We start from the raw sequence: 14,534 nt of genomic DNA, 5'->3' as shown, positions 1-14,534 counted from the left end.
TTGTAATTTTCAATCGCTTGTTATAGCACCACCATCTGGCCAATCAGTGTCATTTTGTAAATGCCGGACCTCTATGGCAAGACATCATTCACCCAAGTTTCGTCAAAATCGGGCCAGTGGTGACGTACACACGGAGACAGATTCATAGTCCCCTTCCCCATTTCATCGCGGGGGGCAATAATATTTTCACTGTCTTACCTGCATATCTGCACTTCATACCCCAGGTGCATAGGCTGCAGAGGGGCTGTGCCAGGCTTGAAGTCACTGACGTTGAAGTAGGACAGAGTGTGATTGACAAAGCCGTGCATGGAGCCATCAGGGCTGTACATGTACTGGTAGACTAGTCGAGGGATGAAGTCTGACGTAAAGGAAATCACAAACGCCTGGAGAGAGCAGACAGCGGAGAGTGTTATGACCAAAATTATTTTCAAATGTCCACTAATGCAAATGACAAAATGTCAACATTGTATAATCTTGATGACAGACCTGGAAATAATGAGCACTTTAAATGTTTTTATTAAATGTGAAGGTATGCACTTACATTTACAATGACTGCTACTTTGCTGAGCCCTCTCAGAAGATTATACCAAATGCCTGAGAGAACAAAGAAGATATAGAGATATGCCCAAAACACCAATAACTGGGTAGACAAGCGGGCTTCATAACATGTACCTATTTTAATAAAAAATGGTAGATGCAATGGTTGATTCATTGGTTAAAGAAATGTAGAATGGTCACACCATCAATGTGCACCACCAGAAAAACATGAACATAAAAAGTATATCCCACTGATATACTGAATGGATTGTTAATAAGGGGTTAATAAGGAGTTTTAAGGATCATTAGATTTTACTGCATTATTGTAGGCTAAAAATGTACTGCATTCAAACCAAATAGCCACAGTATTTGGTCAAAGTCAGAGACTGACTCGATTATGTATTCACACAAACAAGACCAAAACATTTGTGAGGGACCTGTGTTTTCAGATGGGAAACTCCTGCAATCTAATTCAATTTGGTATCTATTGTGTGGGGTCAAGTCTAGGGATCTCCAATTATGTAAAAATGTTCCTTTTAGTATAGCATCAATAGACCAGTGCTGTTAAAGTGTGGAGATGGAAACCTCCTGTACCAATGTCTTTTGCTCTGGCTGCGATGGGCCTCCTGACCTCTGTGACAAACTTCTTAGCATCCAGACGGATCTCGATGATGTTGTTGAGCAGAGCAAAGAGTGGTGCCAAGGGAAAGGAGGCCACAAACAGGGTCACCATCCCAAACTGGATGACTGCAAGTAAAAAAATAAAAAGATATTCAAATGGACATTATAACCACAAGGAAATCAACACAAAGCATGCTGGGTAGATTAGATCTCAAATTAGATAACTGGAGCACGAGTATAGAGGGAAGTGGAAAGAGGAGCACAAGCCTATAACAGTCTACTCTTAATACCAGACTACGCTAGATATGCGTTTACATTTAAAATACACAGTACATACTACAAGGAGAACATATGAGAGACGAACGTGAACGAGATGGCGGAATGAGGACACGCCATGTTTCTGCACTTGCTTTCTGAAATGTACTGGGTAAAACTGAAATGTACTGGGTAAAACTTCCAGAGATCCAAGCAACAAAATATATACAAAAATGGCCCACTTCACACTCTGAATGAGTTCAAACACTCTGGCCTTTTGTGCCTGTGTGCAGGTTTTATGTCTGCTGCATCCATATATTAAACCTAGCTGGTTGTCAGTTGAGTACCCTTGAAAAAGCCACTTAAAAACAGGCTCGCCTACCAACCTAAAGATGGACTGAATCTTTGAGTCAGTGTATATAGGACTGCTATGCTACAATAATATGACTGTGCTTCTATAGCTGCTACCCAGAGATGAACTATTTCTAGTTGATAAAGTTGTACAGTATAAATAATAACTAGACATACTGAACTAACCCTGGAATCATTACCATAATCCTTCTTTATGGCTTCTGTGTATCAGGGTATGGAACTGCATTATAAACACTTTAGTTCAAAATACTGTGAATTAATTCCATACAGTAATTATTCAAGGTTTATCCACTGCACGGATAGTGAGAGGGAGCAGTAAGGCTTCTTATGACTGATATGGTGTGGGGAAAAGAAGGGAAAGTGGGATACCCCATTCAGTTGTATAACTGAATGCATTCAACTGAAAATGTGTCTTCCGCATTTAACCCCTCTGAATCCGAGAGGTGCGGGGGGGGGGGGGGCTGCCTTAATCGACATCCACGTCGTCGGCGCCCGGGGAACAGTGGGTTAACTGCCTTGCTCACGGGCAGAACAACAGATGTTTACCTTGTCAGCTCGGGGATTCGATCCAGCAATCTTTCAGTTACTGGCGCAACGCTCCTGGTATACAGTAAGTCATGTAGTAGTATCAGTATGTTATGGCACAGATGTACGGACGTTTGAGGTTTCCCCCCATCTCCGTCTTACACAACGCGTCTTTTCAATGAATATGCTTTTGAGATTGTCCAGTTATTCAGTCGGATGCTGCAATTATGAAAGAAGCCACTGATAACGACATCTAAGGACTAAAGTAAAATCGGGTCAACTAAATCCACTTACATTGACTACGTGGGCATCATAGACAAAACAGTTCTCTGCTTCTCCACTGGAGATGATCTCATGCAGAGAACAAGCATTTTAGAAAGGGTTCCACATCGGAGGTTTTACAACGAATCAGGATCTAATACCGTGAGCGGCATGAGGTAACGTTTCTTATCATGAAATCAAATGTCACGCCATGAGGTCGATAAAGTGATTACTGGAATTAGCAAGCAAGAAAATGTTACCCTCGGTAGCACCGCTCTTTACGCAGTAATCAGTGACATTTATAAAAGTTGCCAATTTCATACAAACACGGTTGTGTCGTCCCTGCATAAAACCCCCACAAAAGACCTGACCTCAATAGCAAGAGCTTAAAATAATTGGTCAACTAATGTGCATTAGTTGACCAATTATGTATGTAGTGCACAGTACATTAGAAGTAATTCATTGGCAGTAATTAGTTGACCTTAGAAGGGAAAACCCAATCAGACATGCTTATCACACCCCCTAGAATGAAATAGTATATCTATGATCTCTATGATCCTTTGCTCCAAATCTCTACTCACGGCACACTGCAGTAGTTCATTTCCCTTCTGCCTCGTGTGATAAGGACCATTTGGAATAGGGTGGGCTGAGGGCGGCTGATCCTCAGAAAGCTGTCAGGAGATTTACTGGACAGACTGACATATGACTCACTCATCTCCATGTACTCTGGGCTGAGGCCCACAAAGGGACCCAGGAAGTGGTCCTTCTCATGACGCTGTAGGGTCATGTTATAGTCCTCCTGCTGCTGAGAGTCCATTTCAGACTTCCGACGCCTGATCAGCTTCTTTATTTTACTGTTTTGAGCAGAGAAAAGAAACGGTAGTAATATGAATCTAGCCCTGAGCATCTTTCTTTTACTGCTTGGGTGTGTGTGTGTGTGTGTGTGTGTGTGTGAGAGTGGGTGTGTGATAATGTCCTAGTTTCATCCAGACAGAACGGCGCCTGCTCTGTACTGTACTTACGGGATGCCAATTTCAAACAGGTTGTTCTGGATGAGCTGTTTGCCAAGCATGGTGATGCAGAGCTGAATACACAGCTCCATCAGGCAACCTGCGTGGGCACACTGGTGTGCAGACGAGACAGCAGTCAACCTCGTCCGACACACAGATAACAGAGGTAATCTCAATCGAACAGGTTTGAAGTTTGGTTAGCTTTGATTTTATCTACAATGCAAACTGTCTTTAGGATAGGGCTCAAGGGCACCAGTCCTGGAACCTATACAACTGCCCTGGGATACCTACAGCGGATCTTGCCTCCGTTACTTCGTAAATGAGGGAGGGTTATAACCATTACAGCATAAGGTAATATTTCCATTGATTATCCAGCACTGAATGATTAGAACTTATTTTGGTCAACATTTAAAGGCATTCTGGTCAATGTTTAAAGATAAACAAAAGGTGAATACAGTTGATTACCTCCTCCATCCTGTATGACCCGATAACATACACATAGTCCCCAGGACGCCCAACCATTCTGTGGACATACAGGTTGAAAAATATTCATTGACCACTATCCTTAAGAGGTGTAAATCACACTACAAAACAAATTATTAAACATTAAAAATCAGGTTTTATGGCGAAAGTGTATCTACGGTCGAATATCTGTTACGATGTTTGAGTTGTGGAGAAGCTTATTAGTCAAATAGAGTAGAGGAGAGTTCAACCTGCCCCTGAAGAAGGCCAGGTAGACGATGGGGGAGAAGGCATTGGCAAACTTCAGCACAAAGGTCTTGATTATCAGCCTCTCCTCAAAACTCTTGTCAGTCTTTGGCACCTCTGAGAATAAAAACACAATGAGTTTATATCGCTTGATTGATAAAGAACTGAAGAGGTTTCAGTGGTCAAGGGGGTTATAATCCAGAACTGTAGCTTTTGTTGCCAACACCAAAAAGTAGTTAAAAATGTAGTAAAATAAAATTGGTAAATACAGTCAATACAGGTAGGACTCCCAGATAGACTGCAGGGTCTAATACAGGGAGAGCTTTGCTAATATGGTACAGTTGTGTGACCACAGCCTCCTTTTCATATTTGAGGGACTAACCAAGAACGGTGAGCCAGCGAGCTACGGCACCGTAGACCTCATCCATGATGATGATAATCACCAGGTTGATGACAGCAGCGGTGCCCTTGACAGTTGCCCGGATGTTGGAGCGAGCCGTGGGATTGGAGCTCATGTGTAAGGCAGCCTTGATGGAGATTCTGTACAGGATGACCCCGAACACTACAGCAAAGGTCACACCAATCTGCAGAGGAGACAAGAGAAGAAAACCTTTGACTTCATGAGCTGTTTAACCTGTTGGGGATAGGGGGCAGTATTTGCACGGCCAGATAAAAAAAACATACCCGATTTAATCTGGTTACTACTCCTGCCCAGTAACTAGAATATGCATATAATTGTTTGATTTGGATAGAAAACACCCTAAAGTTTCTAAAACTGTTTGAATGGTGTCTGTGAGTATAACAGAACTCATTTGGCAGGCCAAAACCTGAGAAAATTCCAAACAGGAAGCGCTCTCTCTGACTATTTCTTGGCCTTCTTGATCATCTCTATCCAAAACAGGGGATCTCTGGCATAACGTGACATTTTCTAACGCTCCCATAGGCTCTCAGAAGGCGCCAGAACATTGAATGATGACTTTGCAGGCCATGGCTGAAAAACAGTAGCGCATTTGGAGAGTGGTCGATCTGAGAACAATGAGACTGGGGGGCGCGTGCACGAGCCGACACCATGTTTTTATTTTTCCGTCTTTGAACGAAAACAGGGTTTCCCGGTCGGAATATTATCACTTTTTTCCGAGAAAAATCGCATAAAAATTTATTTTAAACAGCGTTTGACATGCTTCGAAGTACGGTAATGGAATATTTTGAATTTTTTTTGTCACGAAACGCGCCGGGCGCGTCACCCTTCTTTACCCTTCGGATAGTGTCTTGAACGCACGAACAAAACGCCGCTATTTGGATATAACTATGGATTATTTGGAACCAAACCAACATTTGTTATTGAAGTAGAAGTCCTGGGAGTGCATTCTGACGAAGAACAGCAAAGGTAATCCAATTTTTATTATAGTAAATCTGAGTTTGGTGAGTACCACACTTGGTGGGTGTCAAAATAGCTAGCCTGTGATGGCCGGGCTATCTACTCAGAATATTGCAAAATGTGCTTTCACCGAAAAGCTATTTTAAAATCGGACATAGCAATTGCATAAAGGAGTTCTGTATCTATAATTCTTAAAATAATTGTTGTTTTTTGTGAACGTTTATCGTGAGTAATTTTGTAAATTCACCGGAAGTGTTCGGTGGGAATGCTAGTCACATGCTAGTCACATGCTAATGTAAAAAGCTGTTTTTTTTATATAAATATGAACTTGATTGAACAAAACATGCATGTATTGTATAACATAATGTCCTAGGAGTGTCATCTGATGAAGATCATCAAAGGTTAGTGCTGCATTTAGCTGTGGTTTTGGTTTTTGTGACATTATATGCTAGCTTGAAAAATGAGTGTCTGATTATTTCTGGCTGGGTACTCTGCTGACATAATCTAATGTTTTGCTTTCGTTGTAAAGCCTTTTTGAAATCGAACAGTGTGGTTAGATTAACGAGAGTCTTGTCTTTAAAATGGTGTAAAATAGTCATATGTTTGAGAAATTGAAGTAATAGCATTTCTAAGGTATTTGAATATCGCGCCACGGGATTCCACTGGCTGTTGAGTAGGTGGAACGCTTAGCCCATAGAGGTTAAAGGCCAGGCACCACACCCTAATAAGGTATATATATTTTTTAATCTTAATCATATCACAATTCAACTTTTACCAGTTGAATGTAAACACAAATTAAATACTTTTTTGTATTACAATGTTTCTGAAATATTGTGTTAAATTATGCAAATTAGGCTATATCTAATTAAACATGCACATATTTGCATACCATGCAAATACATTTTTCTGTACACTGGATGAAGTCAACCTAAATATTTTTTTGTTTTCTTTTGTCAGGACACTCCAGGACCGGACTTGTCCACAGCTGCTTTCAAAATACTTTGTATCCCTCATTTACTGAAGTGTTTCCATTATTTTGGCAGTTACCTGTAGGCCTAATTGTGTGTGTCCAGAAGATCTGCATTGCTTTCAATTGCTAGAATAATGATCATGAGCACTCACTTCAACTTAGCTAAAGTTTCCCAGCCTAATTGTGTAACCAAATATACAAATGGAGATTCAGTGAAAACAAAAATCAGACATTGATTTATCAAGACGAGTTCCTGTGCTTGTCTCAAGGCAGCACAACGCCAACGTCCCAATTAAAATGGTGCTGAAATTACCATCTAGTTGACCACACACGGCAAATGCTTTACGTTTATTATAACGGTTGGATGACTTTGGGAAATTTACGTAACCTCCGGCTCTACGAACTAAGCGACGCATTCAGTTGACTTTTTAAAAAATTTTTACACCATCGCAGCAGCGCAAAAGACTTGAGGCTAACCCAAAATCATTCAGGGCTAAATCCCTGAAAGCCCGATCCTAGTGACATCCCTGGATCTAATACCACAGACTAACATGCTGTGTGGGCCTTGGGCACATCAACTTACCATAAAAAGCATTAGGAAAAGTCCCATCATATATGCTGGTGCACGGTCTGTACACGTCAGTTTCACTTTTTTATCCTGAAACAGAGTAATTAATACATAAATCAGGTGAGAAATAGGAGCAAACCGAAACAACTATCTGACAGCGATTTGTGTCCTCAGCCGTGATTGTTTATGCTGACAGCCATTTCCAAACAAGTCAGGGCGACTCTCGCCCCGAGCGGACTAACACCGCTCCAACCAAGCACACATAATCTGAGCTCCTGGACACGAAACTGTGCAGTCAAATCGCATCTCAATGTGTCTAAAAAAAAATCAGAAATACTAAAATAAAAAGGAGGGTCAGCAACTTCAGACCGTGTTTCCAGATGAGAAAGGGAATGTGATGACCCCTTCGTCGTCTGACGAGAAAGGAGCTGACATGCACGAGATGCGGTTCAGAGGAAGCCAGATATAAACAACCACCCTGGCATGTGTTGATATCCAACATGTGCTAACTGTTGTTATGCAGGAGTAAATAGAGACAGTGAAGGTTGTTCAGTTTACTATAGACTGCAGAGCATCTAAGACTAATAAAATAGCTGGTAGGAGTATCTGAGGGTGGTGGTATGGGTTGTGGACAAATCCAAGATACATTATATTTTAGAGCCTAGGAGAAGATAATGGCGGCAGGGTAGCCTAGTGGTTAGAGCATTGGGCTAGTAACCGAAAGATTGCAAGTTCAAATCCCCGAGCTGACAAGGTACAAATCTGTTGTTCTGCCCCTGAACAAGGCAGTTAACCCACTGTTCGTTCCTAGGCTGTCATTGAAAACAAGAATTTGTTCTTAACTGACTTGCCTAGTTAAATAAAGGTAAAATAAAAAAAAGATGAGACGTGCATGTGGAGACAGTAGAATTGAGGTAATCTATATAAGAGTCCAACTTTAGGTTGGCATTCTTCGGTGACATTGAATAAAGTTCTGGACTGTGACGATAACTTTACAATGGTGCAGTTCACGAGAGAACAAAAAGTGGAGGCGACAAACGCCATGTGTTACGCAACGGTGCCTTTACTCATAGTGCATGTGTGTTCGCGAATAGGAAATGTCGACGAGAGAGAGAGAGAGAGGTGAAGCAGTCTGTGTGCTTCCATTAGGATGGTTCCAGTCCCCATCTCTGACACTATAAGTCAAGAGCACCAGCACAACAGACACTTGATGCAGCAAAATAATAGACAGAGAAACACTGAACACCATAAATAATCTTCAATAATTTATTCTATGCATGGATGCATAGACTGAAATAAATAATGTAATAATATTTATGGTGTGTTGTTTGACAGCCCACCAAGAGGCACATGAGTGATAGGAAAAGGCCTACCTTGGGATACATATCCTGTTTCTTCAGGGTCTTCTGCATGACTTGGATCTCATACTCAGCCCTATGGTGGTCCTAGAGCGGACAGATGCACATTAATAAACAAGCTCGACACATTTCACTCAAAACGGAGGAACTGACATCATCCAGGTCAAATGGCGTTTTTAACCAGTTGTCAAGTACATAGCAACACCCACACAACAAAACTCGTCATCCGCTAGGTGTTTCAGCGCAGTGCGGCGGGGTACACCACCAACATTTCTAGCATACAGGAGGAAATGTGTGACAGAACAATACTAGCAGTACAGTATCTGTAAGAGGGGATGCAGGCCTTCAAAAATCGGTTTGGCATTCATGCATTTGGAAATGTTTACTTCACCCTCATATTGATTAGGAGACCCATTAGAATACCTCTACATGTTATATTCATTATCTTGCCTGTCTACTTAACAACCTTACCCCATCTACCAGTAAACAGTCATTGCAGTCATTTGATATGTAACAGAAACAAGCCCATAACTGTGCGAGCAGACAGAAACGGAGAAGGCTAAGCAAGTGTCTTTTAACCATCTCTGACATGCAAAGAGCCGAGGGAGAACTGGGGCAGGCAGTCATGAAGCACAGTTTACCAGACGCCCTGGTGGTAAGGCAGGTATGAGGGAAACAACTGTCAACTCTGCTAACATCAGTAGGTGCTTCCTAGTGACTAAATATTGTTTTTTAAAGGACAGGGGATGTTAAGAAGCACCTTAGTGAGAGAGACAAAAAGAGAGAGAACAGATATTCCTTCCATATCTAGACAACAAAAAAAACACCTTTACACTGTGTCTTCTTTATATTTAAAAAGGGGTGGGGGTAAAAAAAGTGGTACATTAAATTCCGCCTCAAGACCTAGTAATTGTTGCAGTATTGTCTTGATCTTATCTCATATTTCTTGTGTTTTTATTTGTTATTTTATGTTATCTATATTATTACTTTCATCACTACACTGTTGGGAAAGGGTTCACAAGTAAGCATTTCACACCCGTTGTAACATGTGGTGAATAAACTTTGAAACTTGAAACTATGGCCAGATCGCCACTAGGCTACTTCCACCCCTCACCCCTCACCCTTCAAAGTGGCAAATAAGGGACTGTTTGAAAGGGGGTCACGTAAACAATGCCTTACTTTTTTTTTTATATATATTTTTTTTTACAGGTAACATACTATGAATTCTGTCTGAAATAGATAAGAATGTCAGAGTGAGGGAGAGTGATATAAACCTTGCCGGGGGAAGTTGGTTAGTATTGAGTAACAGTAGCTGTAGAGAAAGCTGCTAGAAAATTAAGTTAATAAATAAAATCAATTTCAAACCTTGTGTGCCTGCTTCAGGAACCACCATAATATAAAACATAAAAAACATGATTAAGAGGAGAAATCATTTTTCATTGTATTAGACGTTCATGTCCAAATTGGCCAAACAGGTCCAAAACAAGGGCATAGGCTCACCTCTTCCTCTTCAAAGCCAGTCAAATCCCAGATGTAATTGAGTCTCATTTGCCTTCTCTTCCAGTGCTCCATGAACATGGTAGCTGGGAAACAAAACACAACCCATCCTTAAAATCAGTCCCTCCAGGTTTTTGCGATCAAAATTAGTTTTTGCAAAATCAACAATAGCCAGCATATTATGCGTAGTCTCGAAATCCAGACACTAGGCAACAGTGACCAGGGTCTGGTTTCAACGATGGACTCTTTTGGCATAGAGGAACTACATCTCTGACTACATCACTACTCTATCCAGGGTGGGTCCTATTGAGACAGAAAACCCGACCAACATATCACGAGGCAGACATGCCAGGACGTCGCGATTCAAACCAAAAGTTTGAAGGCAAAACCTTTGCAGTGGTTTTTAGAAAGGTAATTGATGTAAAACTAGCCACTTGTGAAATGCACTCATTAAAAAAAAAACTCTGATCTCCAATGTTGAAGTTCCTCTATGCCAGGGGTATTCAACCTTTTCTTGCCCAGGGATCCCCTCCCAGGCAAACCGGAGGCCCAGGGACCCCCCATCATACGTTAGCAAAATATTATATTAATATGGCAAGGAGAAATGATTAATATATTAAAATGTATTGGTTTGGTAGATAGTTATTCATTATTTTGATCTCCCAACATAATTGGAAGAGAAAGTGTAAACTAGCATAGCCCATAAGCTAGAAAGGTAACTCAGAACTCCTAAGAGCAGCTGTTTAAACAAAGGTTAGCCATGTGTTGGCAACAATGTATATCCAAGTCAAGAAAGCTGACCAGCAGCCACACTGTAGCCTATTCGCAGATGATTTTTTAAAGTCTGTCAGATACTCCAGTTAGTATAATTGGCTCCAATGAGTGTTATTTGCTCAACATTAGGAGTTGAGAAATAAAGTTGACACCATTAGAAATAAGATATTGTCCTATTTTCTACTGTAGGTCTGCAATTCAAAATTCCTTTATTCTGTTGGTGCTAGCAATACATTTGGAAAAAATGCGGACCCCCTGCAGTACCTCCACGGACCCCTGGTTGAATGCCCCTGCTCTATGCCAAAAGAGTCCAACATTGAAATCAGACCCTAGGTCTTGTTACTGCCAAAGGTTTGGTTTTCAAAACTATTATGCAAGGGCTTGCAAATTTGACCAATTACTGCAATTTTACCACATAAAACAGTCAAATCATTGCAGTAATATGTCATTAAAACTGACCGATCACAGCATAACAAAGAGGACTCACAATTTCAACCAATCACGGCACATTTACCGCATAATATGGTTCAATCAAGCCACATGTCAAACTTTTTCCCTCAGCGTATGTGACAAATTGGACAAAATCATCGCATTTTGCAATGAACAGTATCAGAATTGCCGCAGTATTTTTTATAACCACCCCTGCTTAATGACTACAGTACGAGAAAGACAAAGCGAAAAGACCAGGGTTTATACTTCAAATATAGTCAAAAAGCTCAACATCTCTGAAACTCAAACCGGTTACGATTTTATCTCCTCCAAATATAGGAACCTACAATCCAAACCATTATCATAATTTTAACTCAAAAGACTGTCTTCTAATGGCAACTGACACTGGTCTCCTGTGGCTCCTGCACTTCCTGGTCTCATAGACTAGACGTAACATAGTAAATGTAAATCCGGGACACTCAAATTAGTATGACATGTTATGTTTGGTATGGTTACATAAGACATATGGTTATTTAAGTCATAAACAAAAGTAGGGTGGCTCTGAGACCAGGTTGCTCTGCAGGACTCTGCCTGGTCCTGTGGTCTGTAGCAGATGGCATTATTTTATTGGCAGAAGATGAGGTAGAGAACATGGGAGGGGCGGCTCACCCCAGAGGGCCATGAAGATGGAGAAGAAGACGGTGGCCGGGTTGTCAAAAAGATGGCTGGCCCTGGCCGTGCCGCATGCGGTCTTCAGCTTCCAGTAGCTGCAAGCGCGGTCACACAGTGGGCACATGGTGATGTTGTTTCTTGGATCACAAATCTCCATGCTGAGTGGAGGGAGAAGAACATTAGTGGAAAGCCTCAGCTAAAGAGATCTTACCAGAATGGTCAGCATAAACTCAATTACCAGTTTGAGAAGCTATAGAGTCCAAAAGCAATGAGGAATAAAAAAAAACCGTAATAGTGCACAAAATAAAAGACTAAACCTTGCATGCGCCAGTTCCCGCAAAAGGTTGGTATTTATCAAAATGTTGAACTTGACGGGAAAGTGTGCGTATCTCCACGCAAATCTCAGACCACGCGTACGCACAACTTCTAGTGGTTGAGCAACTGTATTGCAAGCAAATACTGTCATTTTGGGAAATGGAGGTGGTTGACGAACAGTAATTCTGGTAGGCTAATAAAAACATAGGTCTAAACGATAAAACGGATGCATTTGCCATTGGTAAGAAGATGGCATAGCAGCATTTATTTACTGATACACAACAAATATTAGGCTACCATTCCGTCGCTCATTTAATAGCCAACCATGTTCGAAAGTAAATAGACCGGTAGCCTATGACAGTATGGGTAGGCTACAGTATTCCTGGGCCTGTTTCATCTCAGAGCCTATACCAAGGTAGGAGACAGAAACACAATCGTGTACTGATAAACAAAACATTGAACGGCAATTAGTATTTTGATTAGAAGTGTTGGCTGTAGGCAGCGTTTACTTTTAAATTGTTCAATAGAAAATCAGTCTTGTAGAATGTGCGGCCAGTGTTTGGCACTAGGTATAGGCAGCATTAATTTTTTTTGGTTTTAAAAAAAACTACTGCAAAAACATTCTGCCCACGCCTTTACAGAAATGTGATCCACTTTGCCATTGCGCTCTCCTTTATAATCTGTCATGGTCTAGTTTCGACGTCTCCAAATTATACAGCAAATAAAGGCATTTTTATTACCATAAAGGATGAATAGAGGGTGTTTTCCAGGTAGGGCTGTAACGCTCGTTAACGAGCACAGAAATACAGTATGGGTGTGAACTATCAATAAAAACGTGTATATGTGTCACGTCCTGACCAGTAAAAGGGGTTATTTGTTTTGTTTATAGTGTGTCAGTATAATAAATACAAATATGAGCACTCAACATGCTGCGCCTTGGTCTACTCCCTTCAACAGCCATTACAGAACCACCCACCACAAGCGGACCAAGCAGCGTGGAAAAGAAGACTGGACATGGGAGGACATCCTGGACGGCAAGGGATCCTACCACTGGGAAGAGATCCTGGCCGGAAGGGATCGCCTCCCATGGGAACAGGTGGAGGCAACCAGGAAGGATTGGGCCAGTCCTACTCTCCAGACCTCCAGTGCGTCTCCTCGGGCCAGGATATCCTGCGCCGGCTCTGCGCACTGTGTCTCCAGTGCGTCGGCACAGCCCAGTGCGTCCTGTGCCTGCGCCCCGCACGTGCCGTGCCAAGGTCACCATCCAGCCAGGACGTGTTGTGCAGGCTCTCAGCTCGAAACCTCCAGTGCTCCTCCATGGCCCAGGGTATCCAGTGCCTCGGTCAAGGACAAGGCCTCCTGCGTGTCTCCCCAGCCTGGTGCGTCCTGTGCCTGCTCCCAGAGCCAGTCCGGCGCAGCCAGAGTCGCCCGCCAGTCTGGCGTCGGCAGCGAGGGACCCCGCTCTAGAGGCGCCACCAAAGTGGGGTGAGCCTGTGGTGGAGTGGGGTCTGCGACCCACTCCTGAGCCAAATCCGTAGGGGGGAGGATTGGGAAGGGGGGGGGGGTGTAGCACAAGAACCGTCGTTGACGGTGGCCACCTTCCCTTCCCTCCCTTGTTTTTGTTTGAGGTGCATTTCAGGGTCTGCACCTTTGGGGGGGGGGGGGGTACTGTCACATCCTGACAATTAAAAGGGGTTATTTGTTATTGTAGTTTGATCAGGGCGTGGCAGGGGGTGTTTGTTTTGGGTTGATCTATGTTATTCTATTTCTATGTTTATATATCTAGTTTTTCTGTTTCTATGTTGGAATTGTTTGTGGTTGGTCTCTAATTGGAGGCAGCTGAATCTCATTGCCTCTGATTAGAGACCATATTTATGTAGGGGTTCTCTCATTGTGTTTTGTGGGTGGTTATTTTCTGTTTACTTCATGTTAACCTGACAGAACTGCTGGCTGTCGTTTTCTTGTTTTGTTTATAGTGTTTCAGTATATTAAAAACAAATATGAGCACTCAACACGCTGCGCCTTGGTCTACTCCCTTCAACAGCCATTACAATATGTTGCTTGCAACAGCTTGTTGAGCACGCAAATCCTAGAATGTCCACAGACGCCAGAATCTAGTGAGAAATGTATGCATGGTTGACAAACGAGGCCACTGGAGAGCTACCGTACTGCAGGTTTACTCCAGCCCTAATCTAGCGCGCCTGATTCTAATAGTTAGCTGGTTGATTAGCTGAATCAGGTTTGTTACAACTGGGGTTGGAGGATAGGGAATGTCCTGATGGGA

The 14,534-nt window shown here is 42.2% G+C and overlaps 1 protein-coding gene across 6 annotated transcripts in view; it reads right to left on the bottom strand.

Moving 5' to 3' along the window:
* LOC115167498 (anoctamin-1) overlaps positions 1-14,534 on the bottom strand; it is a 54,500-nt gene that overhangs the window by 9,309 nt on the left and 30,657 nt on the right. For 4 of the 6 annotated variants that reach the window (XM_029721950.1, XM_029721951.1, XM_029721952.1 and 1 more), the window contains exons 12-24: positions 11,933-12,093; positions 10,064-10,146; positions 9,929-9,940; positions 8,579-8,650; positions 7,221-7,295; positions 4,672-4,873; positions 4,295-4,406; positions 4,047-4,104; positions 3,594-3,694; positions 3,283-3,425; positions 1,132-1,284; positions 542-594; positions 199-383 (exon numbers count right to left, since the gene is read on the bottom strand). In XM_029721950.1, the coding sequence (XP_029577810.1) occupies positions 199-383; positions 542-594; positions 1,132-1,284; positions 3,283-3,425; positions 3,594-3,694; positions 4,047-4,104; positions 4,295-4,406; positions 4,672-4,873; positions 7,221-7,295; positions 8,579-8,650; positions 9,929-9,940; positions 10,064-10,146; positions 11,933-12,093 (1,410 nt within the window). The remainder of the gene's footprint in view (positions 1-198; positions 384-541; positions 595-1,131; positions 1,285-3,282; positions 3,426-3,593; positions 3,695-4,046; positions 4,105-4,294; positions 4,407-4,671; positions 4,874-7,220; positions 7,296-8,578; positions 8,651-9,928; positions 9,941-10,063; positions 10,147-11,932; positions 12,094-14,534) is intronic. The other 2 variants (XM_029721948.1, XM_029721949.1) reach the window with 2 other exon arrangements.

This window comes from Salmo trutta, chromosome 29 (assembly GCF_901001165.1).
Source record: "Salmo trutta chromosome 29, fSalTru1.1, whole genome shotgun sequence".
NCBI lineage: Eukaryota > Metazoa > Chordata > Actinopteri > Salmoniformes > Salmonidae > Salmo > Salmo trutta.
The sequence above is the reverse complement of the archived record's forward strand: the minus strand, read 5'-3'. Positions and strand labels throughout refer to the sequence as shown.